The sequence below is a fragment of the Megalops cyprinoides genome, chromosome 12 (genome assembly GCF_013368585.1).
Source record: "Megalops cyprinoides isolate fMegCyp1 chromosome 12, fMegCyp1.pri, whole genome shotgun sequence".
Classification (NCBI taxonomy): Eukaryota; Metazoa; Chordata; class Actinopteri; order Elopiformes; family Megalopidae; genus Megalops; species Megalops cyprinoides.
In genome coordinates, this window is record NC_050594.1 from 31464070 (window position 1) to 31491465 (window position 27396).

General features: G+C 48.0%; 1 protein-coding gene across 1 annotated transcript in view; it reads right to left on the reverse strand.

Moving 5' to 3' along the window:
• Positions 1 to 27396, reverse strand: part of ttll5 (tubulin tyrosine ligase-like family, member 5) — a 77047-nt gene that overhangs the window by 6178 nt on the left and 43473 nt on the right. The window contains exons 29-32 of the mRNA XM_036541500.1: positions 25260 to 25387; positions 12623 to 12815; positions 6202 to 6383; positions 129 to 211 (exon numbers count right to left, since the gene is read on the reverse strand). Coding sequence (XP_036397393.1) covers positions 129 to 211; positions 6202 to 6383; positions 12623 to 12815; positions 25260 to 25387 — 586 coding nt within the window. The remainder of the gene's footprint in view (positions 1 to 128; positions 212 to 6201; positions 6384 to 12622; positions 12816 to 25259; positions 25388 to 27396) is intronic.

Here is a 27396-nt window from a genome sequence, read left to right on the forward strand (position 1 = left end):
GGACGGAGCGCGGGCGCGCGGCACGGAAAGCAGAGACGGGCGAGGGTGTGAAGGGCCGCGGCCGGGGAGAGGCGTCGGGCTGCCGGGGGAAGGCGGTAATTAGAAGCGGGGGGAGAGGGCCCACCCACCTGCTTTCCCGCACACAGCCTCGTAGACGACGTGCGGCACGCTGGGTCCCGTTCCGCCGGGGTGGGCCTCTGAGGAACTCTGCCTGTAAGCAGAAACAGGATACATGTCAGTGCTCTCCGCGCACCGCGGACGCACGGCAGACAATTTCCCAGCGTGCACAGGGGCCGGCACAGAGGGCGCACAATAAAGAGAGAGAAAAGGCTTCACTGTTTGGTCAGGCCCCTCTTCTCGGCCACTCCTGGTTCCCTTTCCTGTGCCCTGTCTGTCTGCGCAGTAGACACTCCATTTGAAAAAACTCTTCCTCTACTACACGCTACTTTTCCCCAGAAAGCAAGAAATCAGTCAAAGGAAAAAGGACCAGCCAGTAACCACCTCAATCCTACTTAAGACAGGAATAATCAAATTCATAATGACAATATACTTATCTGTACAGGTCAACAGAACTGTTTTTTTATTACAGTAAAGAAATATGAGCGCTCTGCCAGCAGAAATAAACGAACATTATTAAGCGTTTGCTATGACACTGTCTCCTATGTAGGTGTTGGCAATGTGTGAGGACACATGGCATAATAAACATCCACAGATATCCAATCTATACATGTGTATATATTAACTCCTGGATTCAAACACAAGTGCCTGTCATCTTAAAGAAAAGTTCTGTTCAGTCCAGAAAAATCTCCTTGCAGATTAACTGTTTACACTTACTGAACAGAAGTTTCCCTTCAGAAAACTTGGCTTTTAATTCAGCCGTATGGCTCTGCACATGGTAAAGGCAGGACAGCGTGGTACCAGATGCACTTCGCTGTTGGCTTTCCGGTGCCGTGAGCGACTTTACCTGTCCTGGGAGGAATGGGTCTCCCAACTGTGATCGGATTTCTCAGCTGCTATCTGATCAGTCGCAATGCATCAACTTACAGCTACCCGTGTGCCGTCTTCAAGCGTTGCCAAGGCGCCTTTCCGTGGCAACAGAGAGATCAAAGGCGGCGGCTACCTAAGGGCCCAGTCGGATCTCGGAGCCGGCCCGGTTCAGGAAAAGGCCGCGCGACCGGTATTTTGAGACAGAGAGGGAGTGAGAGAGACAGACAGACACCGCAGCCACCCTAAGACTGCGCCCATGGATCAAATGGGCGTCTCGCTATTTCCAGCAGGGTGGAAATTGCCACACAGACTGTCTGCTCCTCTCGATCGCCTCAGTTTACATGTTCTTTTTCTCCCCTCCACGTCGAAATTTTCCTCGTGAGGTTTGGTGGTGAGCTTAGCGAAAAGTACATTAGGATCACTGGCGCATGGGAGTTTAAAAGCTTTTGGAAACACACAGGCATCCCCCCTGGGAAACGGCAGCACGCAGCTCTAATTCGAGGGAAGATAAATCCCATTCTCCAGCTGATATTTATAATTATTGTTATTGCTTTTTGCTGTGATGGGTGGTGCGATCAGGCAGCCAAGTTCCTGGAAGCCATCAGCGGCGCGGCACCAGCATACAGTAACCATCAGATTAGCGTGTGTGGAGATCTGAATCATTCCTCCTCCTCTCTTTAAACAAAGCTTCAACGTCAGTGAGAGAAAGACACACAGAGAGGCAAAACTGTGCTTTTTCGAGCGTGGGATGTAAAAGGGAGCATGGCAGATGGGAATGAAGCTTAAGGGCGTGAGGAATTCTGCCACTTTCCACCATTTCTGCCCAAACGCAAATGTCACCCCCCTCCGAGAGGCCAGGGGGTTAGCTGTTTAAGAGGAGCTGACATGTCTCTATTTGTTCCTGTGCTGGTGGCGTCAGCCTGTGGTGCCAAAGACCGGGACGAGAGCGCCGGGCTCCTTCGGGATAGCCAGCGGCCCCCCCACAGCCAGCGGGCCCCCCCCACAGGTGCTTCTCGGCATGAATCAAGACCACTTCTTCGCGAAACCCCTCACACTCCCTGGCTCTGAGCAGGAGCTAAGACAATGCACCTCTTTATCTCTGAGCAAATCTTTCCAAAGAGGGCGAAAAAAGGGGGCTAACGAGAGTGACTTGTAATGCTATACATTAAATCTGCTAACCTTTTTTTTCTTTTTTCGCAAACAATAAATAAAGCTTAGCTGGCATTAGTGTCCCCGCCCCAGTACAGTAGCTTGCCAAAGGAGCATTAACAAGGTAATGAGGGCACACAGGGCTTCCTTGTAGAAGCTGCACAGTTTCCCCTTTCAAATCATTACACAGCTCCTGGAGCATATCTACACCTGAACGCCGGCCAATTATGGCACAGTGCTACAATAAATGGGGTGTGGGGAGGTCGGGGGGGGCTTTGGGCTTTATGGCTTTATAACTTGAAATTGTGCTAAAAGATGACTTCTGACATCGCCGTCCCCAGAGAGCGTGGTGGGGTTATCTGCGCTGTGGCCCAAATGGAGCCAGCCGACGTAAAGCGGGTTCAAGAATCCTGGAAGACTTCAGTTTAAGCGCATCGGCAGTTGCATTACACGCACACGGGTGAGGCTGTTTACTTCAAAGAAGAGCTAGATTAAATATTTCCAACCATCCCATCCTCCCAGAAAATCTCCACAAAGGGGATTTATTTTAAGGAACATCATTAACAGAGATGCCTACAGCTGTACATATGTTGTTTGTATGTTTTACGGGGTGACCCTGTTTCCATTATAAATGCCTCTTTGTCCGACCTCATCCTGAACGAACCGAGCTCCAGTTCTTCGCGCTGGCTTTATTTAAACAGGGGAAAAAAAGCAACAATTCAGACATTTATAGTGTTGCTGTAATTGTCACGCTATTAGTAATGCGATACCCCAACCTCAGTTGCCCGAGTTACAACTGTAAGCAGAAGTCGCCAGCCCTCCTCAAACGCAATGAGAAACACGTTCGTTTATTTGTTTTACAAAGTGTTTCTTCTAAATCTGTAACTTAAGTCATCTTAAATGCGAGACCTCACGACTCCTCCGGCTGGAGGCTGTGTAAGGGCCTTTGACTGCTGTAGGTCCTGTGCAATGTAAAGGATCGCTTCAAACACACCAGAGTGGGACTTGTGTGTGCATGTTTTGTGCACACGGGAGAGGCGGCCTCTCACACGGGGTGTCTTTAAAGGCTCACAGTGTGCCATATTCCATTTATCTAAACACATTTATATATTACATAAACACATATTTTATACATACTTACATCTACACACACACACACAGGCACAAACACACATACACTCAAACACGTTTTCTCTTTCATATGCGCACGCACGCACGCACGCACGCACGCACGCACGCACACACACACACACACACACACGATATTACTACCACAATACACTTGATGAATAGGTTTTAACCGTAATTATGCGATGGTCAAAACCAAAGGTACAGCTAAAGAAACCAGTACACGCCCACACACAAATCAAACATCCTCCACACATCCTCCTCCAGCGCGCTGCAGTCGGATGCGGGGGTTTTATGTGAGGGAGAGGTCACGAGGCCGGAGCAGCACTTTCTCACAGGAGAGGAGGTCTTGGATACGGAGTGCGGGACAATAAGAGGGGAATGTCTCCCACATAATAAAGAGGTCTCCTCCACCGCAGGCCCCTGCTAGGCGACCCGGGATGCCTCCGCTGGCCGACGCTTCATTGGGCAGAATGCAGAGGGCTGAAGAGAGAGAGTGATGGGAAAGCGGTTATTTCAGCCCTCCAAGCGACAGGAAGTCTGCTCCGGGGATGCTAGCCTTTTATCTGGATGGAAACAACAGGAAAAAAAGAAAAAAAAAAATATACGGCAGGACTGTCTGTGAAACCAAATCAAATTCCATGCGAGGGGTAATTACTCTCGGCCACTAAAAATTTAATGAGACAGAAAATCTGACTGGAACAAATGCTGATGAGCTTGTCCAATCAGCGGGTGCAGTGTACTGTGTCCTCATGGTTCTGCCCTCTGATTGGCTGACAGAGTGGGCCCGAGAACAGGACACCCCTTCTTCATCATCCGAATGGAGATAAGCCTCGGCTAAAAGGAAAAATCAAAAAAAAAAAAAAAAAATGTATCTCCTTCCATTCTTTTCCCTTCCCGTCTGAATTCCGCTTCCACTGTGTTGTTGAAATCATGACTAGTTACTTTTCCTTGGGCAAATGCACCATTGCAACTAGCTCAGCTATATGTGCCATTCACATTCCAAACACAACAAAACAAATAAATTAAAAAAAAAAAACTTTATCATAGCTGTATTGTCTTGCAGGAAGCAGGCGAAGGCAACATATGTTTGAGATTACAGGCCTCAATTGAAATCTGGGTTCAAAGATTGGCTATTTGGAGGAGGTCTGAGGATGAAACAGCCCTGTTAATAGCCTTTGTTCCAGGCCTCACTTAAGCATGGGGGAAGCCATACAAAGACAGGGGGAGGTCAGAATGCAGCAGATATCGGCGACACACATGCTAAGGACGAGGCATGACAAGAACACTATTCCTCTTTCTGTGAACAATCATCCCTTTCTTCCAGGCAAAGATCCCAGCTCTTTTTTCCCCTTTTCTTCACTTCCATCAGTGCATTTTTGGTCTTTAGGTTTTTCCGTTTTTCCCACACTCTCCCCTGTCACACAGCGCTGACCACAAAAATGCAGGACGGTGCAGAGCGAGAGGGGGGCTCTGGAATTCCGCGTGCGGAGGGTAAACACGGCAACTGCCAGGAAGGCACACACAGAGGAGCAAACACAGCACCTACCCCCCCACCCACCCACCATCGCCTTAACTCCCCCCCCCCCATGCCCCCACACCCCCACCTCGCTCCCTCTCTCCTCACCTTCCCCAGCGAGCAAACCCCACCCCCGCCCAGGCTGAGCAGGCAATTCACAGCACCGGCTGCTGTGACCCCACACGCGAGCCGCAGGACGACAGCCCTGGTCCCGGCAGGGTAGATGTCCGGCGACAGAGAAGATCTGTGGCTGCATTCATCCAATTATCCCGTCAAACCCCTTTTAACACACTCTTGCATGGCCTTATGTTCTACCCCGGAACAAAGAGGACTAAGCTAAGATAGCCTAAGCTAACAAACACAAAAGCCCTGCATGCTGTGTGACAGTGTTGTCCTCATTGCAAAAAAAAAAAAAGAAAAAGAAAAAGGAGCCCATAAACGTGGGAGGTTCCACTTGATTTCCTACTACATGCTAATACATCCCACAAAAATGAGCCTGGAGCGGGACTTGGCTGCTGGAGGACAGGGCTGGAGGCCTGAGAGTGATGGGAAAGGATGCGCCACACATAGGCGGGGGGGGGGAGAGAGAGAGAGAGAGAGACAGAGCGCCCTTCCCGCTTACTGGGGGAGACGAGCCCTCCATTGAAGCCATGTGCTTTAAACAAACAACTGTTGCTATCACAGAGGTTTGGGCGATTGTTGTGTAATTTGGCCAGATGTTCTGTAATAAAGTCATACTGCAGCGTGGGAAACAGATGGCAGTTTGGGCTCCCTCCTTTCCCTCTTTCTTTCTTTCTTTCTTTCTCCCTCTCTCACTCCCCCCCCAACCCCCCCCCCCTTCTGCTGATCTCCAAACAAAATATCGGTTCCACCACGCTTCTAAACAGGGCCCTGCAGCTGAACCGCTTAGTGTTTACTGTTTACTGAGCGCTCAGAAATCATCCCTGCGGTGGGGGGTGAGTACTGTACACAACCCCCCCCCGTGCCTGTATCCCCACTACTGCGGCCGCCGTTCCCCTTCACTCTGATTGCGCGAGCGCTACAGAGTCACGGTCCCCTGCCGCGTGGGCCTGCTCCGCTCAGTTCACACGAGTTCAGCCGCGTTCACCTTGATGAAGAGGCGAATATTATACCCCTGGAAAATATGTACAGTTTCACATATAAACAAACAAGCAAATACTCGGTAGACCAACCGTCCTGTGTCTATATTACTGGCTGCCAAGTGAATAAATCTTTACAGATGGAGGAAGTCCCCCCTGGCTCTCAGAGTGATGACCAGCGCAGAATGTACTGATTCATGCAGTTAAACTTGGAATCACCATAACGCTTGTATTAGGACACAGAATGGAACATTATTGTGACAGAGAGACAGGAATAGCATCCGGAGAGGTGAGATGCACGGCAGTGGCAACCCTTACTTGTGGAGGCGCTGGGTGGCTGTCTTCCTGAAAAGGTCCCGGTTGCTGGCGGGCGGTTTGGGCACCAGGACGGGCCCCCCCTGGGCGTGGCTCTGCTTCTGCTGGGCAGGTTGGTACACCCGGGTGCCGGTGGGGCCGTGGGGCCGCGGGCCCGGTGCGCTGGCCTGCGCTGCCAGGATTTCCTGCAGGACACGCGAACAGGGCATTAGGCACAAAGCCGCGCGCGCGCGCACACACACACACACGTGCGCAGATCCACCATCCCTGAGCGGGAGGCCCGTGAGAAACCCCGGGCGGAATCCCCGGGAAGCAGCGCGTCAAAACCTCCCGCCTCCTGCAGTGGGACTCCCTTTAATTCCTCGCATGAAGGGGAATCCGCCCTGCCACATTCTGCCGGTTTCTCTGCCGAAAACGAGAGCGAGAAAGCGGAGTCCCTGAGGACTCGGACCTGCCGCTCAGCTCTTTGGAGAAGTATGGGGGCAAAAATAAATCCTGCAGCAATTTCCAGCACACATGCTGTGCTTTGTGTGGTCCAGGCCAGCAGAAGGAGGTGTATACGCAGAAAAATTCAACCACACAGAAAGGCCAAAATTCCACCACACAGACAGGCAAAACACACATTACCAGCCAATACCACCTGACTGACTTCAACCGCAGAGTATTCTAGCTCTTCAAAAGAATGTGTTTTTACAGAATCAGGATTGATTATCAATACAGTAGGAACCTCTAGAGAAAGCCGTCAGGTGTAGTGACCAGAAAAGCAAGGAGACAAACGGCAAAACAGTGCCACCATAAAGTGCCAATAACATGACACTGACTTGCCACAAAATTGAAATTAAAGTATCCTCTGTTTGCAAAAAATCAGGATTTGGACATTTTCTTCCAAGAAACTAACTGGTAAAGTGAAAATGAAATAAAACATACAAATAATTAATATAAGAACACTGGAAAAAGTACCACTATCCATCCTTCTTTGGAGTCTGGACTTTCTTTAGTGTTAGTACACATATGAGCAATGATTCTTACCAGAGCCTTTTTTCAGAAAGCCAGCATGGCCAATGTAAGACCTATGACCATAGAAACTGACAATGGGCTATTTTAACACTGTATTTCAAAGATATATTCCATTACATAAAGCTACAAATGTCTTATTATACAGTTACTTTCCATCCTCAACAAGATGCAAGCGTGACCTCTTGAGGTAGAGATCAATGAACTCTCATGTCTCCGACATGCAGTTTGTAATCTAATGAAAACCATAAATAAAGCAGCCCATGGAAGCATGCTGTTTACATGAACACAGGATATTACACAGATGCTTCAAGTTCTGAAATGATTTGCTCTTCCAGGGGATCCGCTGTGGGCTTGTTTGCCAGAGCTCAGGGGCTGACTTCTGATATCTCCTCAGTTAACCTACAAAGAACTGACTTAAAAATATGCCACACATTTTTTTGCATTGATGACCTCAGGAGGATATGCTTTGTAGACATCAAAGTAGTTTTTTTCCCCAAAATAATTTGTATAGAACACTGAACACTGAATAATTTGTCAGAACACTGCCACTAAATCTTTCTATTGAGAGGATTCCTCTCCCTGCAGGAGGGAGCCGGGTTCAAGCAAACACTCTGGTTTATGTTTGGTCGGCATACTTAAGGGGAAGGCACATCTCAAAAATAAACACGAGATCCTCCAGACCTAGTTATTTATTGGAATGCTGAATTTCAATTAAATTAGCATGGCAACAGTTTTTCAAGGCCAAACACTTCCTGTTTTCATGTTGGTATCAACAGTAACTGACCTCTCAGGTTGCATGAGGACAAATCCAAGTGGGTCCCACACCTACAGACTGTCGCTGAAAGTGGCGGGACACTCAAAAATGTCACAATCTCAACAAAAGGGACACAATGCGTCTGCTTATCAGATGGACTGTAACAGAAAATTCCCCATTTTTCAAGTGAGTCAAGACTTCCTTTTTGTTTTGCAAGATATGGTAAACATTGTTTTCTTCCTGCCATAATATTTAAAGGCTACTGTTCATTGATTGCTTGTGTTGGGAACATTTCACGGACATTCCTTCCACTGCCTATGTCGAAGTTATTTTCTTACTTTATATATCTATCTGAATGCCTAATCGTTTTCCAGCTTCCCAGAAGTGGATTTCAAAGGGCCGGCAGCGTGACAGAGAATATTTTAAAACAATTTATGTGTTGATAAATGAAAAGCTGAATTTCCACATCGGAGGGTCTGTAGTTGTGCAGTAGTTGAGCAGGGCCAGGAAGGGCACCTTTCTTTGGCTGCCAGGTGGCAGGCTGCCAGGCCTGTGGAGGAGCCGCGCAGTCTGCGCCCGGTAACTGGAACACACAGCACCGCACCGGAGCAGCACACACAGCAGGGCCCGGCCCGACCCACACTCACAGACACACATACACCACACACACACTCATACTTTCTCTCTCGCTCACACACATACACTCACTAACACACACATACACTCACTCACTCACACACACACACATATACTCTGTCTCACACAAACACACCACATATGCATACATACACACACATACTCACGCTATACACACGCTCACACCATACACACAATACAAACACACACAATCACACACCATATATACAATCACACAAACACACAGACACAAATACACACAAACAAACACACACACACACACACACACACACACACACTGAAAGAGTTACACATCATCAGCACAACCTGTCTAACCTCAAACGCACACACTAATACACACAGCATCTTCCCAGTAAGCATGACTACACATTCTCAAGTGCACGTGCTTCACAGAAGTGGCAGAACAGAGGCTACAGCGTACGGCGGGGATTAGGCTGGATGGTCTGTTTCAGACACAGCTTCTATATAACCTCGAAAGCCTTTCTCCCCAGCTTCCAGTGACTGACTTTAATCACACACAGCATTATGAGTTTGGCGGTCAAAGAAATAAACAAAAAATGGCGTGAAATCACAGAAAAAAAAATGGCTTAAAAAGGCTTAAATTTGTTCTCCAGATGTAGAGATCAAAGCATACTGCGTTTAAATTAACTATAGGTCACAGTCTAGGCTTGGGATGCTGCTCTGTGCGTTTCATAAAGAATTAAGTTCGTATGAACTGAAACCAATAAATTTAAGACCAAACATTTTGATAAAGATTCTCTGATAAGACGTGATGCGATGTTTGTCCCGCCTTCAGGACCTGGCTCACGAGAGAGCCTCAGAGGCTGACCCAGCATCTCACCTCAGCCACCTGACAGTGAAACATCTCCAAACATATCCTCTCCAATCCAGCATCTCTGCCACCTCTGCTCTCTTCAAATGTTTAAAGAATCAATGTTTTCTAGCTTTTTTTTTTTGCTGACACCACAGAATTTCCTTTGTGTGCCATACTATTGGATGGGGAGGGGTAAAAGGCCATGAGGCAATGCTAGCTGCTAGGACCGGGAGGAAAGGCCTGTGTCTTTCCTTGAATCTCCCATGAGCACCAAGTGTTACGCAGCTGCCGCTGACCCTGCAACCGTACCCCCCACAGCCCCTACCTCCCACGGCTCCCCCCTTAATCTGCCCCGCCGGGGCGGGACGGTGACGTTCTTCTCGCTCACTGATGTGGTTTTTGACGAGGCCTTGCAGGACCGTGCGACCACAGGTGCCGAGTGCTGGTGCTATGACTGCATCAAACCAATCAGTACCGGCTGAGCGCAGACTGAATCAGAGACCGCTTCCGCTACACACACCATTCAAGAGCTGAGGCAAAGCTCTGTCTCATCCAGACACCTGCAAGGCCAACACTTATATCAGCAGTTACTGTTATGTTCATCAGCAGGCTGTTAGTTTCTCCAAAAACCAGCCTGCCTGTTGTTCTGGGTCAGCAATGACACATCATTACGTTATTGTCATTTAGCAGATGCTCTTATCCAGAGCAACTTACATAGGATACAGTTTTATCCATTTATACAGCTGTACAGTGAGAGACAGTTGTGGGTTAAGTACCTTCCCCGAGGGAACAGCAGCAGTGTTCTAGCAGGGAATCGAACCAGCAAGGCCTGCTCCTTACCACCACGTCATACTGCTGCCCATCATGTTATAGGTTGTGATTTTTTAGCCTAATCACAACCCATCTTCTCATAAATACAACAAAGGGCAAACAAGTTGCCCAGTGATCCCGCATGTCTACACATACAAATAAACTGCACCTAAGGAGATGAGCTATAAGACCATGTTGCAAGTGCAAAGGTGAAGAGTTGCAGAGCTGGAGCGAGTTCAAACACGGGTTTTAGCAGGAGCAGACAGGGGCCTTGAGGGTGGAGGCCGCGCACCAGCAGCCGGTGACTTCACAGAGCGGCGGCGAGGCCTATAAATGGCGGCTTTGTGCGAGGGGGAGAACATGGACCGGCGCCTCGGCCGCTTCGGGGCTCCGCCATTTTATATGATTACACGGCGCAAATTAACAGGGCAGATTATTTCCTGCGATGTATTTATCATCATCACCATCCTGGAGCGAGGGAGAGAGAGAGGGCCAGCGCTGCTCCTGCCCGGCTGCGGCGAGGAGCCCTCGGTGATTGGTGGGGCAGCGTGAACCGGTGAACTCTCCTCAATCAGAGCGCAGGGAGGGGAGGCGGCCGAGAGGTTACAGGGATCACTTTCACAGAAACTCTTGCGTAATTGCGCCGTCGCGGGCCAAGAAAAACATCACCTCACTCGTATTAATTAGGCCCGACCTCGAGCAGAAACACTGATGTCAGCACAAGCGCGTTGCCGAAAAAAACGAGCGAATGGGCGCATCCGCTCCTCCATCAGGCCGCCGCGGTCCCCGCGCCCGCTCTCTGGGAGCCCGCTGACCGGGCCCTCCGCCCACAGGACAAACAAACGCACGCTGACCCGGGATGTTTTCGGACGCCGCAGTACTGAAATGTTGAGGTTTCCATTTAATCCGTTTCTACGTGAAATTGTGTCACACAAGCTGCTCATCACTGCTTTTCTTTCAGCAAACCGCAAGTGTCACATACAACAAGCAACAGTGTGGTGCGATGGTAAGGAGCAGGGCTTGTAACTGAAAGGTTTCTGGTATGATTGCCTGCTAGGTCACTGCTGTTGTACCATTGGACAAGATACTGAACTCATAATTGCCTTAGTAAATATCCAGCTGTATAACAAGAAAAAATTGATAAAATAGTAGTCTATTTAAGTTGCTCTGGATAAGAGTGTCTGCTAAATGACAATGATGTAGTGTAATGTAACAAACATATATTTGCTTGAATCGTTTTTAAATGAGGTATGACAAAAGTCAAACAACAGCTAATATTTATTGCGATCAATGTAACTCCAAACCCATTTTTCCCGGCAGACTGGTTGCTGAAACTTCACTTTACTGGGACCTTCACTGGATAAAGGCCCTGGTCATATGACTTCCAGTTGGGTCAGTCACCCAACTTATGCAGAGAAAAAAAAAATAAAAGCACCAAGGAGAACAAAGGTGGGAAACAACAGACTTCTGGTTGTGAAAAATGATGGTTACATTCAAGGAATCGGCTCCCTGTGAATTGTTCCCGATAGATTCCATTTCGCGGCGGTTTGAGCAGAAATTCCCAGCATACTTCTGCTAATGCTAACAGAAGGCTTTCCTTAGAGAGTGAGACACTGTGTGAGCTTTTAGCAGGGATTTGGACAATATCATTGTTTAAAATAAACAAGCACTTGATGCTGCGCAGACAAAAAGACGGGGGCTTCCTGACTTTTCTCAGTAGAATCCAGTTTTCCTGTCTCATACAATTCAATAGCACTCAGAAGTCCTGACTGTTTACACGCGGGGCTTTACTCGAACGAAGCAGAAACATTAAGGGGGGGAGGAGAGAGAGAAATTAGAGCTTCTTGATTTTCTTTGAACTCAAATCAAAGGAAATCAAGACGGGTACCAAAATGTTTTTGACACAGAAACACAATTGAAGTCCCAGGGTTTGGACCCCGCTCAGCCACCCTTGGCTTCCTCCCGCTCCTTAGAAGAGAGCATCTCCACTCAGCCCTCACCGTGCTTTTGAGAATGACTTCAGGATGACATGGAGCAGCGGAAGGAAAGAAAGCCACAAGCTGCTCCTTATCTGGAGTTGCAGTGACACAGAACAAAAACCACAGGACAAGGCAATATTCTCACATAAGATTTTAGATATTTATGGTTCAGATTATTCAATCGAGTCCGAATAAATCATCTGTTGAGTGGTCTGAGTGTAGAGTGGTTAAAAAAATGGTTCGGTATGCGCGCCAAATGGAAAGTAAAAACAAACCAGGGGACTCTTGACAATATGAGTTTGTATGAGCGGAGGAATTCCAGCATGGTGGTAAGCAGGCACTCAGGCAGGCTGAGAGATAAAGGGGGTCGTGTGGGCTGTGAGGCGGACTGACCTGGTGGCGAGCGCGGCTCTGCTCCAGCAGCTGGCGGGACTGCAGCTTCTGCTGCTGCAGCTGCTGGATGGCGAACTGCAGCTGGTAGCTGCCGGCGGTGGGGTGGTAGCGCTGCTGCGGGGCCACCCCCGTCACCAGGCTGTAGACGCTGTGCGCCTCCCTGTCCCACGCCGGGTCCTCGTCCCGCGGGGCTCTGCCGGGGGGGAGGGGGAGAACCAAAGCGGCATTGTTACATAACATTCCCTGAACATTGCGGAAACATTGGGAGAATGGAATCAGATGGAGACACTCTGTACGGGTCAGGGTCCAAAAGCTGACTGGTGAGCTCCCAGGAAAAAATAAGTGACATGTGCAAGGTTCTGTTCACAGTATGATGTGATTTAAATGCAATACAAATGTCAGTACACTGAATATACATCTGCACATGGAATTAGCGCAAGGAAGTCACAGGAGGAAAGAACTGCAAGTAACACTTCTGCACTGGGTGGCTGAAGCCAGATGCACATGGGCAGGGAGCAATCAGTAGGGAAATCCTACCAGCAGCGTACCACTGTACACTTTCACTCACCAACACTGAACATACTCCTTTTACGCCGTAAACCTCTATTTGAGAGCTCTCACCTGAGGGGACCAGAGCAAGGCCTCACTGCAAAGGTGGGTCAAACTCGGTTCCTGGGACATGCCATTTTTATTCTGCTGATTGTTCCTCACAATTCTCCTGGCTTCATTTGTCCCACAGTTTAATTAACTGTACAACCCCATTTTCTTATCAAGATAAACTTCATTTAAATATTTAAATTTATAGCATAAGTCATATGTATAATCTTTACATGTGATTTACCATTTAAAAATGTAAAATAAACACAAGTAAATGATTAAGTAAAACAGAGCAGAGGCTACATCACAGAACAGAAAGGCCATCCAGGAATTGACTTTGACAGCCCTGCATTGAGGAGTCTACTGCAGTGCTTAAATATTTTAGAAAGTGCTTTAAATAATGCAATGACTCTACTTTCTGTACAAATTTGTGTGTCTTTGAACCAGACTGCATTACTGCCCCCCAAAAAGCAGGTTTGCACTGAAATTTCGATGCTCATTTTACTCTAGCAATTTTTTTGTTCCTTGCCGTTAGCAAACGATCCCCCTCTTCGTTGTTAAAAACAAAGCCGGTGTCTGTTTCTCCAGCGCAGACTTTGTAACCGCTATTGGCCTTGCTAAAACTAAAGGCCGGAGCCTGATGGTTCCTTGCCACGTCTGCATGAGGGAATTCAGAAAGACGGGCCCAAGCAAGTTCAGCCAACTCTGCCTGAAATCAAAACACAGTCAGAACCGCCCAAGACCCAAAGCTTCCCGAGCGAGGAGGGCGGCTTGGATAATAGGATGTGAGCAGCTCGCACTAGGTTCAGGTTTCTGGTCATGGGCAGCGCTGCTCTAACGTGGGTGCTGACCTTTCTAGGCACAAGGTCAGAACCCGAGCCCAACAAACAGGAAGGTCTCCTGGGCCAAGGGAGTGCGTCCAGGAATTATGGCTCCCGCCTTCCCAAGGCTACGCTTGGCAGCTTCATTCTCATCACTGCACAGGAAGTTAAAACTTGAACGTGAAACTACACTGACAAATCCAGCCTTAAAGGATTAATGAAATTTAAAATACATTTTTTAAGTTCCTTATCTAAGATTACTCACAGAAAATTGATACAACACAATCTAGCGTAGAAAACGGGAATCACAAGCAGCTTGGCATTCTCATGCCATATTGTGAAATGCCAGATAAGCTGATTTACCGCCCAATTTCCCTCCTCGCATCAGGTTGTAAAATCATGGCATGGGTGAGGGGTCGGGATGGTGGACAGGGCTGCGTCTGCCCAACCTGTGGATCTGCCCGTCAAAGAATACTGATGCCGTTGTAGTCCCACCACAAACTGCGGCCGCACTGAAACCAGAACCTTCTGACTACCCACACGAAAAGCGTCACGTTCCATCTGCCTCACAAAGCCACAACCTGGAAAAGGCAAAACTTTGGGCAGCTGTGTGCATTTGCAATTGGATTATCTCCCCTTACTAGCAGGCTTATTGCAGCCTTTTGCTCTTTTTTGGCCTCTTCTGGAGATTTCTTGCCCTCTTCTGGCCTGCTGAATCCAGAAGACATGAATAGCCCTAGCAGCTTTCTGGCCAAAAGCAAATGTCTTGTTTAAAGAGCAATCAGAGAGCAGGAAGCTGATAAAGTGCCTTTATCACTGAAAGAGAGAGAGAGCTGAAAAAAAGGGTGCCATGGGGTTAGATAAAAAAAATGAATGGCTGTTGGAAATTCCTCCCATATGTAACAATATTAGCATACAGTGTGAGTTAAAGCAAATATTATTAGACTTGAAATATAACAATTTGCTAAACCCTTTTTAAGGAGAATAAAAGACTGAGATAAGGTCTAAAATTAGAATTTAATTAATATCGAATAACAATGAATGGTACAGGGAAAAAGTAACGCTGTAACATTCACATGCTTCATGGGAAATATGCAAGCCCTGCTGAGTTGAACTAAGATACTTAGCCTGTTATTTTTCAAGTGATCGAGCCATCCCCCCATGCAGTTCCCATTTGACGTCCCTGTAGCACAAGTACAACTGGTGTGGCCCCTAGCCCTACTCAGACTCCCCCCTCCTATGACACAGACCTGAATCTGAACCCCCCAACAGATAAAGTGTGGGGTTTTATGTGACCGTTTAAAAACAAAACAAGGCTGACCTGGCCTCACTCAACTTCTCCTGTGTTGATTTATAGCAAATAAATTCACTTAATGAACAGTCAAGGTGTACTTTCCCCTCTCTCCTGCTTTATCCTCCACAGGAGGGATCCGGCCGCGGGAGGCGGAGCCAGCAGGAACGCGTCCTGCCTGCGTCCCCCATCAGGAGCCGCGGTCCCTGGCCACGCCATTCCAGCACAATAAATAACACGACTCAAAGGAAAGAGAAGAAAAAAAACAGCCACAGACGAATTTCCCATCACCGGTACGCAGGAGGGGCGGTGGGACTTTTTCGCAAAGTTCTGGAGGCCGCCGCTAAACCGCTAACGCGGGTGACGGAGCGACCCCTGTTGCGATTACTGGAATTAGCTGATACGGCTTAAAATAACAACCGCGCTGCTGGCTGCACACATGCATGTGTGAAAAACATTCTTCTGGCTTGATGCTGAACGTGGGAAAAGACCAGTTCACAACCACAGCCACTGCGCTCTGTGGTCCCCCCCCCAAAAACTTCAATGTTCCAGTCAGAGAGTGTGGATGATATCGGACACTAACTGTTGCACCATTTCCATCACGTATTTATCTTTTCCCCAGGTGTCCGCTCAGAAAGACATGGCTGTGAGGGTGATGTTAATATGCAGGATTCCAACAGGGATACCGGACACTTCGGAGGCAGCGAGTAAAGTCTCAGCAGACACACAGTGCACAGCTGCCCATCTCCCCTTCGATCGATGAGAGGGGATTCGGAGAACGAAGGGTTAAGTCTGCCCCGACCCCGTGGGTTTTCACGGTGGCGTCTCTGTCCACTCATTTACACAGTCCCATTATCTGAGAGTGGAATTTCTCGCGTTCGTACCTTAGGGAATGCCTGGTGCACAGCGCGACATCTGGTTACAATTAAGGTGAATAAAAACCTTTTTATTAAAAGGAGGACATCAAACAAAAAATTCCTTACTTTGCCCCCCCCCCACCTCCCAATTCCTTTTAAAGTTTTTTTTCTCCCCCTACTGCTTTCCTTCTCTTGGGCTTTGCTGGATCTGTAAATCGATGGATACTATTATTCAAAAGGCTTTCATGAGATCAACAACTTATTTGCCAATTCCATTACAGCAGTAGACCAAAAAATTCACAGTAGAACAGAGACAGCAATGCATGTATGTACCACTCCGTAATGACAGCAGTCCAAGAATTTCAGAGTATCACCTGTACAGTGTAATCTATAGTAATTACACTGTGGTACTTTCACATATGCAAAGGATATCAGTATTCATTTAATTCATGCTGGATCCCAAGTATAAACAAAGACAGACCCACAAATCTATCACTTCAGCAGAGACACACTTCCATTAATCTCTCGAATTGAGCATTCTTACAAGGAAATTTCTTGTGTTTCAAGTGGTTTTAAATTTTGTTTTTCTTTAAATGTAACTTGGACGAAACAGCAGAAACTGACATCACTGGAACTCACTCTGCCGCTCCGTGATTGGCTGGCTACCTGTGTTTCTTCTTCAGGACTCTGGAAAAGGGAAGTGTTACAACTGAACTGACCATCATTTCACTCCTATGCCAAAACTAAGCAGAGACATTAATTTCCTATTTCCGATTCCATTTCCCCAAGTAATCTCTTCATTCCAATCAGAGTCCAATCCCAGGAATGTACTGGAATCACAACCCCAAACCTTGCCAACACTAATACAGAAGCAGGTAGAGTTACAGCTAAAAATGGACTATGTGAGTATTTGGGAGGGAGTGGGAGGTGATATTGAAATGAAAGGTTACGGATACTGCAGCTAAGTGTCAGTGTACTGGAGCATTAGATCAATGATTCTTTTTTTTTTTTTGTTGGGATCAGAATTACATCTACCATGTATTCCAAAACTAAATATCCCATAACGGCTTTCCATTCTAATTCCAAGCCACTTACATTATTACCAATTTCAAGTAAAACCTGAGATCTTATGGGATGTTCAGCCCTCACCTTTGCCAAGCATAAAAGCATCCCAAATCCCAATCCGGACACGAGTAATTCAAGTAATTCAGAGACAAAGATACCTTTGTTGTCATTTTGAATGTTAAGGTTATGAGCTGCCTGAGCAAATCGAATTGGATATGATGCAACTGTCAGTCCTGTTTTGACATTGAATAACTTGGTTGAGGTCACTTTTGCATGAACTTTCAAACTTTACCGAGGGAAAAAATAAACTGGCAGCCAATCAATCACTAGGTAAACTGTTCTTTTCTTTGTACCCCCAACCCCTAATCCCCACCCAATACCAGAAACATGCAAGGCCAACACCAGTCCAGTGCAGTCTGGTACCCCTACCTGAGGGGTTAACTGCATTTATGTAGATGTGTAGCCTGCTCTCAGCAGAGTGGGGAAGAGGGGGAACTCGTTCTCAAAGAGCTGAGGCAGCATACCTGGCAGATCCTGGCCGCGTAGCTTCAAAGGGCCCGCTGCTCTTTGAAACCCATCATGCTTCACCCCCGCGGTTTCCTTAAAAAGCCGATGCGCTTAACAGCTTCAGCATGTTTGGCACCGACCGACGGCCCCAGCACGGGGGGGGGGGGCTCAGGAAATTATACATTAAAGAAACAGTATCAAGTCAAAAATCAAAGCCATCATTTTTTTCCCCTCCTAATGTCTCATTAAAGACATTGTGCCAGTTTCAGGCTCCGGCCGGCGGCCGCGGCAGTGCCTAGGCCCATGTGCCGGGAGGACGGGGCGGGGCTTAACAAGGGGGAACCAGGGGGCTCCGTCCGCATCGTACCGTGTGGAAAATTACAGCACGACACCGATGCCTTCCGCTATCCACCTTCCCGCCCGCACGCTCACAAAAGCCCCTTTGGCCAAGCCACCGAGTGACGGGGATCCAGGAACAGGAAGCGTTTCAGTTCATAATGACATCCATTGAGATATGAGAGCTGACCGGCATCTTGCACAATAGACACACAGTACAGTATGCAACAGAAGGGACATTGATTTACTGTTCCATTCTAACAAAGCTCTAAACTGCCGCACTGGGTACCTCCTCATATCCAGTGGAATGGAAAAAGCACAGAGCGAGAGAGCCCTGCAGTAGCCTTTAAAAAGTAAGCACAAAGAGGCTAAAAAAAAGAGGATGGACAGTTAAAGGAAAGGTTATCCAACCATCCAGAGCTGCTGTTTTTAAAACTACATGTGAACCTCGGTATCACCATTCAATCGTAGTTAAGCCAACGGATTTTTCCGGCCTGTAATATACATTTGCGAAAAAAAAAGAAGAATTATATATAAATTTAATAAAACCTTTTTTTCTTTTTTTGTGGAAATAAAAACATTTTAAAAAGGGAAAAAGCCAGACATTCCAGGAATTCCCTGACAGTTCCATACATAAGGAAGGGCAGGACTGGAAAAACACAGAAGGGGAGATCAGGGCCAAACTGTCTGAGACACTGTCACTCACGTATCACTGTAAAAATACAGAGCAACTGCACACGTTTAACCCTCGCCTTGCCACCCCTCACAGTGTCACCTAGGCTCTTAAAGCACACCTTGACACCAACCTTGGCGGTCCCTGACCCGCGAGCTCCGCGTGTGAACACGGTGCATCTCATGCGGCCTTCCTCATCCCAAATCTACACCACCCGTTTTCGCACGGGCAGAAAATTCTCTCGGACACAACTTGTGGCCCGAGAGCGCGGCTGGGGATGCCGGGATGACATTTTTGACGAGTCGGCTTTACAGCAGACACAGTGGATGTGGCAGAGGACACGGCGGGCCTCTCTCTGCCGTGTGAGCGAAGGCCCAGCCAGGCTCTGACTGTAGGAGAGCACTACAGGGGCTGTGCGAACCGGGAGAAGGTTTGTGGTTTGTTGACTTTATCCCCCCCCCCACCACCCCCCTCGCCCCCCTGCATCGTCCTCAGCTGCCTCCGAGGTACCCCTCCACGCTCACTTATCAGCTCATCCCACTCATTTACACAAAAACGCTGTAAAAACATCATGAGACCCAAAAAGAAAAAGAATTCTTTTCAAGTAGGCCTATAAAAAAATCCTGCTAAATCCAGCAGTCCCAAAACTTAAAACTTTACTTTTCCAAAGAATACATTAACTTTCACTTTTTTTTTGCTTTAAAGATTCTTTGGAGACTATTAAACTTACCCTTAAGTTTTACTGACTGTGACCTAATACCCCAAACTAAGCACCAATAAAATTGTCCAAAGTTGATTACACAGAAAATCTTCCCACTGTTAATTTGCCTCTTGAATGCAGTCCTCAGAAAAAATCAGGCTTACAAATGCTTCTCAAGAGCTAAATTAGGCTCTTGTGAACTTCTCAAGGAGAAGCTTTTACTGGTGCCTTAGAAGGCGAGGCTTTTGTTTCAGTGATATAATGTTCTCTCTATGAGGCAGAAGAGAAGAGAGGCTCCCCATATAAACCTTTGGAAAGCACACTTGAGAGCCAGCTCTAAAAATGCCCAATCTCGTCCAAGCTGTTTCCACTAAACAAGAGGAACGTGGTAAAGAGCATATATTTCCATCGAGGCGAAACTGGTGTCTTTTAGCGTGCTCCATTAAAAACGTCAGATACACAATGTCCACATTTATTCCGCACATTGACAAACTTTTGCCTTTGCTTAAGGTGCAGCTCATGCGAGAAAGGCAGGGACACCCTGCCACCAGAAGCCCGAATTCTAAGGGTGACCTTGTTGCAAATGCCACATAATTTTTCATTTGAATCAAGGCGTCAACAAAAATTACAATGAATTCTCTTGAAAAACAATCAGTACACTGAGATTTACTGAGATGTCACCCATGGTGTACCACAGTGTGCCAACCCATTATACAGCTTTAATCCTGAAGGTACATAAAATTTATACATTCTCTTACTATGTCATAATTTTACTATTTTTTTCCTTTGTCTTGATATAAACTGCTGGAATATGACCTAACCTATTTGTTTATATTTACATAAAGTGGCATTCTTAGGCGACTTCTCAAACTTCTCAAACGTCTCAAAACGTAGCATGTCTCTCAAACAGGAATGAATGCGCTACTGTATCACTCACAGACGACCTAGTGTCCTGCCCAGCTTTCCAAATCAAGATAAGCGTACCAACAGCGGAGCGCTTTCCACTATGGCATATACAGGGAAACACCACACACAAAAAACGTAATGAAGGGTGTCTGCGCAACAGCCCGCCGGAGCAGAAACCGCCGAGGAGATCCCTTTCAGCGGAGACGCGGAACAACAGCCTCCTATTCAGCGGAGGAGCCGCAGACAGGTCCCCGTTAGTCTCAGCACCCATTTATTTATCTTATATGCTAATCCCGTTAATGTAGCGGCGAAGGCGGCTTTAAGAAAACAGGCCTATTTATTTTCTGTGACCCCCCTGGCTGCATTCGCGCCACACCGAACCTGCTCTTCTCGATTATATACAGCGGGCCTACATTTTGCAGATTCCTGTCTCTCTCAGTGAGGAATGGCTGTTTGCTTTGGCAATGAACCGTGGCAAGATTGCAGCGCGCTGTTCGCTCCCCCCCCCCCAGCCCCCCCCCCCCCAGCCTCTGAAAGGGCAAATACCACACTGTACATGAGGAGTAATATTTTACAGGAGGCAAGGCAGAGGGGTCTTCTGAGGGGATGGAGGTGTGGCGGGCGGAAATTCGGGGCAGACGGCGAGGTAAAGCGGGGGATAGGCGGACCGAAGGATGCACCGTGAGGAGGGCATCTGAGGGGGCGCGCGGCTCGCCCTCCCTCGTTCTTCGTGATCCCGGGCGGGGCCGGTACCGCGGCCTTGTGAAGTGCATTGAAACAGAAACATTAATCTTGGGGGGATTAGCCATCTGCTTCCATTCAGGTCACTACCGCACGGCTCACCCGTTTGACTACCCTCGGAGAAACAATGGAAGCACTCAGCCTTCCAAACATCACCACAGAAAGGGGGAGAGAGAGGGAACAGCCTGACATTTCTGATGAGTCAAAAGAACGCTGTCTGCTTCTGGGAAGGACATAACAGAAAGTCAAGTGGGCTTCTGCTGCCCCTGAGGTTCTGACCACAGCGCACTGTTGAGAGCCCTACTTCTTCTTCCATGCTTTTGCCTGGCTTCGCAACCTTGGAAGAGTGAAAAAGCGACGGCAAAGCAGGTAGGTCGCAATGACAGAGCCTGAACAGGTGATCCCAACCAATGAGCCATGCAACCGCAGAGCAGCTGTCATCCGGCCGTGACTCACACCTGACAGTGAAACAATGTTAAGGCCAATCATTCATGTATGGTTTGAGGACACACTGTTTTCTGACTGCTGACACAATGGAGGGAGACATTATTAATGACAAAAAAAAGTATAAATTTTCGGTTCAGCAACGTCCCAGTAACATTTAACTTGAAACACGGTGAGAGCAGAAGAAACCGTTTTCAAATTTAAAAAAAGCACCTGCATCAGCGCTGACACCGCATTTATAATCTACGACTCGGGAAACGAAAAAAGTAAGTACTCAAAAGCAAAGACTTTGTACAACTTTACAGTTATGTTGTCATGTTTTCAATTTAGCAAAAGTACTAGGTCAGTTCAATGCTACCACTGCCCAATGTGTCGTCTGTCACTTCGTTCAGGTCTGTGTCATGTGAGACGCATGAAGGAGGAGAGCTAAGCCTAATCTCTTCATGCCATCCTTGCCTTCATGCCAAAAATAAAAACTGCAATGATGCAGCACTGCACCTCTGAATAGTGTTACTGGGCAGCAGCGCAGTGGTGTTGGGCAAGGGCTTGTCACCCAAAGGCAGCTCCATTCAGCTCACCAGAGAGGCCCAAAATTGTTTCAATAAATTACCAGCTGGATAAAATGGATCCTATGCAAGCTGAGTAAGAACAAATAAGCCCAAATATGAACATCTGTTAAGCAAATGATACTGTAATGTAATAAAATAATGTAATATTATTATGATGACAGCAACGGGATGATTATTTCTTTAAATCAAAATCAATTACCCAACATTAAGCTCAGACGCACATTCCGCAATGGCTTCAATCACGTATATAACAATGAATTATTTTAGTGCAAAGTGCTTGTGTCTGTGGCAGCTACTGTGTAATTAAGGAGCTGAAAGTTTCTCAGTTTAGTGAGGTGGACAGGACGGCAAGAGACAAGAGGCAAGAGGCAAAGACAAAAAGGTCAGCTAGCCGATAGTCATGAAGTAAGGAGACGGAGACCAACTTCAGAAGACCCTTGGCTAGGAGACTCGAGGGAAAGCAGTCTGTTGATTTTGATATGCTACATGAGTCCTTCTGGGGCATTCTTAATAGGCCGTGTTCAAACACATCAAAGCAACTGCATCCTGCAAACACAAAGATGATGCTGAGCTGAATCTGTAGGGTTTCTTTGTAAAAGTCTGTAAAGGCTGGCATCTTCACCATGCCAGTATTTGCATGACATCTAAATAGAATGTGTTCGTTTCAGACGTGGACAGGTGTCCACCTGTAAGCGCCACAACGACTCGCTTAAAAAGGAAGGCCGAGTTCCCTGCTCCCGAAACGAAGACAGTTGTCAATGTAATACGTTCCTCTGCAAAGCTCTTTCCCAAATGACTGTCTGCCAAACAGCTGGGGCCCCATCTTGGCGGGGCAGAGCACGTTTCCCCTGTCTTCTGGGGTCCGGTTTTCTCGCTGTTTGCCCTTCTCACTAACGGCTTCTTCGTGACAGCTTAAGTTCTGAGACGTGTGCCACAAAAAGCGCAGGGTTCCCGCCGCTGCGGGCTGCCGTGAGGCCAGCTACAGCGCAGGCACTGAGGAACAGAAGAGAGCGCGGGGGCCATTCCATCTCGCGGCGCGGCCGCTAGCGAAAAGCACCAAACGACGCAGCATCTTCTGCAGGGCAGGCGGCCTGAGAGTGGAGACGTGCAGCAGCGTGTCACAGAGGGCTCGGTGCAGCGCCATGCTATAGAGCTTCAGAGGCTATCTCTGCTCTCTCCTTGCAGCTGCGGAACACTCCCTCTTCGCCCCGCCTGCCGCTCCACAGGAGGCACCGCCGTGGCAACGGGCGATTCCGCCCCCGTCGGGGAGTGTCCCGTGCCTTCTCCAATTAAGGTGACAGCTTTCTTTTGCAGAGGTGGCAGCGGTTTCTTGGCGCGGGCCGGGTCTCAGGCGGCCACTTCTGTTTCTGGACGCCCAGCGAGAGGCTTGGCAGGCGCCCCAGCGCCCGCGCTCCTCCAACAGGAGGTGCCAGCTGCCCTGCTGCAGGGAGGGCCGCTCTCCGTTTTCCTTTCGCCTCCCGGTGCCAGCGCTGCGGAGCCCTGCTGAGTGAGGAGCAGTGGCCTCTCACGGCGCGCCGCGGCTCAGCAGCTAGCCCCGTCGCCAACGCGCTAATACCACGCTGGCCTGAGCGTGAGGCAGGGTTTTCCCTTTCCCCACGATGGCGCGTTTCTAAAAATGCAGCTCGCCCTGCATTCGCGGGCAGGTCAGAGATGCTAGATGCTGGCTCCTGAGCGGCTCAGCTGGCAAGGCACTGGTCTGGAGCGCAGTCAGCGTCCTGCAGCCAAGGTTTGATTTCAGCCTCGCCTTCAGCCAGCAATGCCTGGGAGCCCACAGCGGCGGTGCAAACTGGCTCCATTCCCTTCCGATAGGGGTGGGCACGCTGGCTGGGCCTCTTTGCTTTGCTGCCCTTAGGCACCCGGCGATTTGCTTGAGACGAGTCTATTGTGCAAACAGCGATTCTAAATGGGATTGCGTGATGCAGGAAAAGCATTAAAAAACGCTTACATGACGTTCTGCAGACATGACTTTTTTTTTTTTTTTAGTAGCGTTGTGTTTTTCACTCAGATGCCTCTATGCATATGAAATCTCACAATAATATGAATCCAATACACAACCAGTAAATATTTACGTTTTGGAAAAACAAGATTTTCCCCGTCAAAACAGCCATATCCTTATCAGGTTCATCACAAAGCTGTCATTAGTGAAAAGCACAAAAGCACAAATCTCACCAGCTCTCCTGTACCCCACTGTTTGACTGGTAGCATATAAAATAGCTCCAGAGGAAGAGCAAATCAGAAAACCTCAGGTGCCTTGCTTCTTGCACATGTGCATGCAGAAAAAGTTTATTTTTCTCACCCCACTGACTGCTGAATCTGTTCATTTGTTTCTGATTTGAAGTATATTTTTGTTAGATTTTGAAAATTGTGTTTTTGCTAACAACGGTTCACCTTATGATCTGGGCAGCCTTATCTTCAAGCCAGTGTCCTAGCTAGGACACTGCCCTGTGACCAGACAGTGTAGAGTTTGAGGTCCCAGCCACAAACTGCGCTGCGTTACCTAGAAACTACAGCAGATTGCATGAGCTACAACCACAGAAGGTCCACAGTGACGTGCATAAACTATCCAATACACTTTTAATCGCCACGGATAAGGGTATTTGCTAAGCAAATAATTCACAGTAATAATGATAATACACTAGAACACACAGGAGAAATCGGTGCCAGCCGAAACGACACACTCTTAGCCCTGAGCGAAAGCCTCTCCCAGCTGCAGTCTGCCGAAGCGCTTGGCGAACTCGCTCAGCTCAACAATCACTGTCACAACACAGACTCTGCTCTTGATTAATGAGATGTTACACGTAGGTTTTTTTACCTCAATACACCTCCAATATATGTACATCAAACACTGTCAGCCAGTGGAACATATCATTTCCAGCCAGTAGCAAGGTAATATTATGACTCTGTTTTTGTTGTTTTAATGTACATTTAATAAATTAACATATTTCATTTTCACAGAGGCAAGCAGTCAATATGATTTATCAGTATGCAGGAATTTCCAAACGGAGAAAGTAGGGCCATTTTGCGAAATGAATGTACTGCGTGTACTATGTAAAAGCCCAATGACTCACACACTGGCCGGCCTCCGTTAGCTGGATTTATGTGCACTCACCTGGTGGCACTGGTGTCGGCGTGAACCGCTCGGACCGGTCCGTGGGGCACCATCCCGTTCCGAGCTGCCGGGCTCAGGGTGAAACCACCTCTGCTTAGCGCCCCGTTTGCCAAGTTAAGATTGGTCAGCTGTCAGAGGGGGTGACAAAACATGATATTTTCTGTTACAAGAGATAGTGAAGTCAAAGGCCTATCCAGTTGCTAACAATAATAATAAATCAACCATCAAAGGAGCTTCATGTCTGTCACATACAACCTGTGCACAGATAACCACTCCTATGCGAAGAACTTCTACACGCTTCTCTAATCTCACAGAGGCTGCTGGAGAGTGTTCAGACCTGATCAAACCCAAATCTGAGGAAGTGGAGGATACAGGAAACCATGACTCCTAAAGACAATCAAACTTCCTTCCATTAGAATCTTACAAATAACACAGGGAATGAGGTGAATGAAAGCATGTTAAGGTAGGCCTTGCTCGACATCTGGTACCAGTACTTCCAATACACGGTGACAGCAGCACAATCATATCAAACTGCAGTATCTCTTTCACTCATTAAAAGTGATATACATTGTGTTGTCACAATAGATTTTTACTTAATATTCATAATTCCATGTAGAAAAAATCTTCCATAATGCAGTTAAGTTCTTTTATATGGAATCATAATGTCAAATTCCATGATTTCAACACCAATACAAGACACACAGAGACACAGGGCGAACCAAATGAAAGACCCACAATGCAAGCATAGAAAAAAAAAAAAAGACTTCAGTGAAGACACAAAGGCAGGTGCTATGGACCTGACTCCTCGAGACAGTACCTGCAACTCAGAAGATGTTGACAGCCAAATTTTCTGTACATGTTGTACTTCCTCCACATTGTACCCCAAAAGGCAACCTTTTGCCTCCTGTTACAGTGTGAAGCCTCCTAATCAATTCATTTCATTCAATGAGAAACAGCTACCCCCCCCCCCTCCCCCCCCCCCCCCCCCGCCCGCGCGTTTCACCGCAGGCCCGAGGCCCTGCCCCCGTTCACACGGCAGCCGTGTGGAGACCGCCATCCTGGCTCCGGTTCCCCTGCGCACGGCAGCGTGGGGCGGCTGCTGCTGATTTATCTGTGGCCTGGGGAAATGTACACACACGGCTCGGAGCCTGGCTCCGCTCGTCTCTGCTTGCAGGTGGTCCTGCCCTCCCGGACGACAGCCATCGTTACTCACCGGTCAAACGCGCTGGCGACCTGAGCCAGGGTGTCCTCCCACCCCCCAACCCCCCCCCCCCCGGTCGCTGGACGCAGCGGGGCCTGTGGTTTCGCTGTTCCGCTGAACCCGCGCCAGCTACCTCGGGAGCCCTTATTACAGCGGAATTTGGTGGAAATGAATAATTACACATATCGCTTTGGCCAAAGAGGAGGATGTAATTAAACACAATTGTTTTGTGCTTTTGTCTCTCCCCATTCAAACCCATAGCGGCCAAGAGCAAACAGCAGAGGAGGAGAGGCTACGGAGGGGATGTGGAGAAAGGGAGGAAGAAAGAGAGAGAGAAGTGAAGGGGAACGATTACTCTTCCACTTCCTGCAGCTGAGCCGAGGACTGTGCCCTCCTTACAGCAAAACCATGGCATGCTGGGCTTAAGAGAGAATCTGAAAATACCCCCCCCCCCAATGGAGTGACATTGCTGTTCATTTCTTTAGCGTCATAAACCTCATTCTGGGCAGGTGAGCGAGTGGCGTGGCTGGTCCCTGCTGAGGAGGAAGGGAAGTGTAGCGCATTCCTGAAAGACAGGTGTTTAAGTGAACGCAAGAACGGACAGAGCACAGCAAGGGTCCAAAGCTCTGCGGGCTCCCATCCCGAGCTCCCTCCTAATCCCCCCGAATATTTACCGAGAATCCACCGCGCGCTGTCAACAAATACGAAAGCCAGCTCCTTTTCAACTCCAAGGACACTACTGGAACCATGGCGCTGGTTCAGAATTTATTTTTAGACTTCCACAAACGGAGAATGTCAGGGGACATTTTGGATTCCTCTTTGCTGGCTTCAATGAGCGCAATTTTGAATGAAGCTGTACGCTGTTAGCTGTGCGCTGAGTTATGATCGCACATTTTGAAACACCCACAGCACTTGAGGAGCACTTCTCCCCGGAGG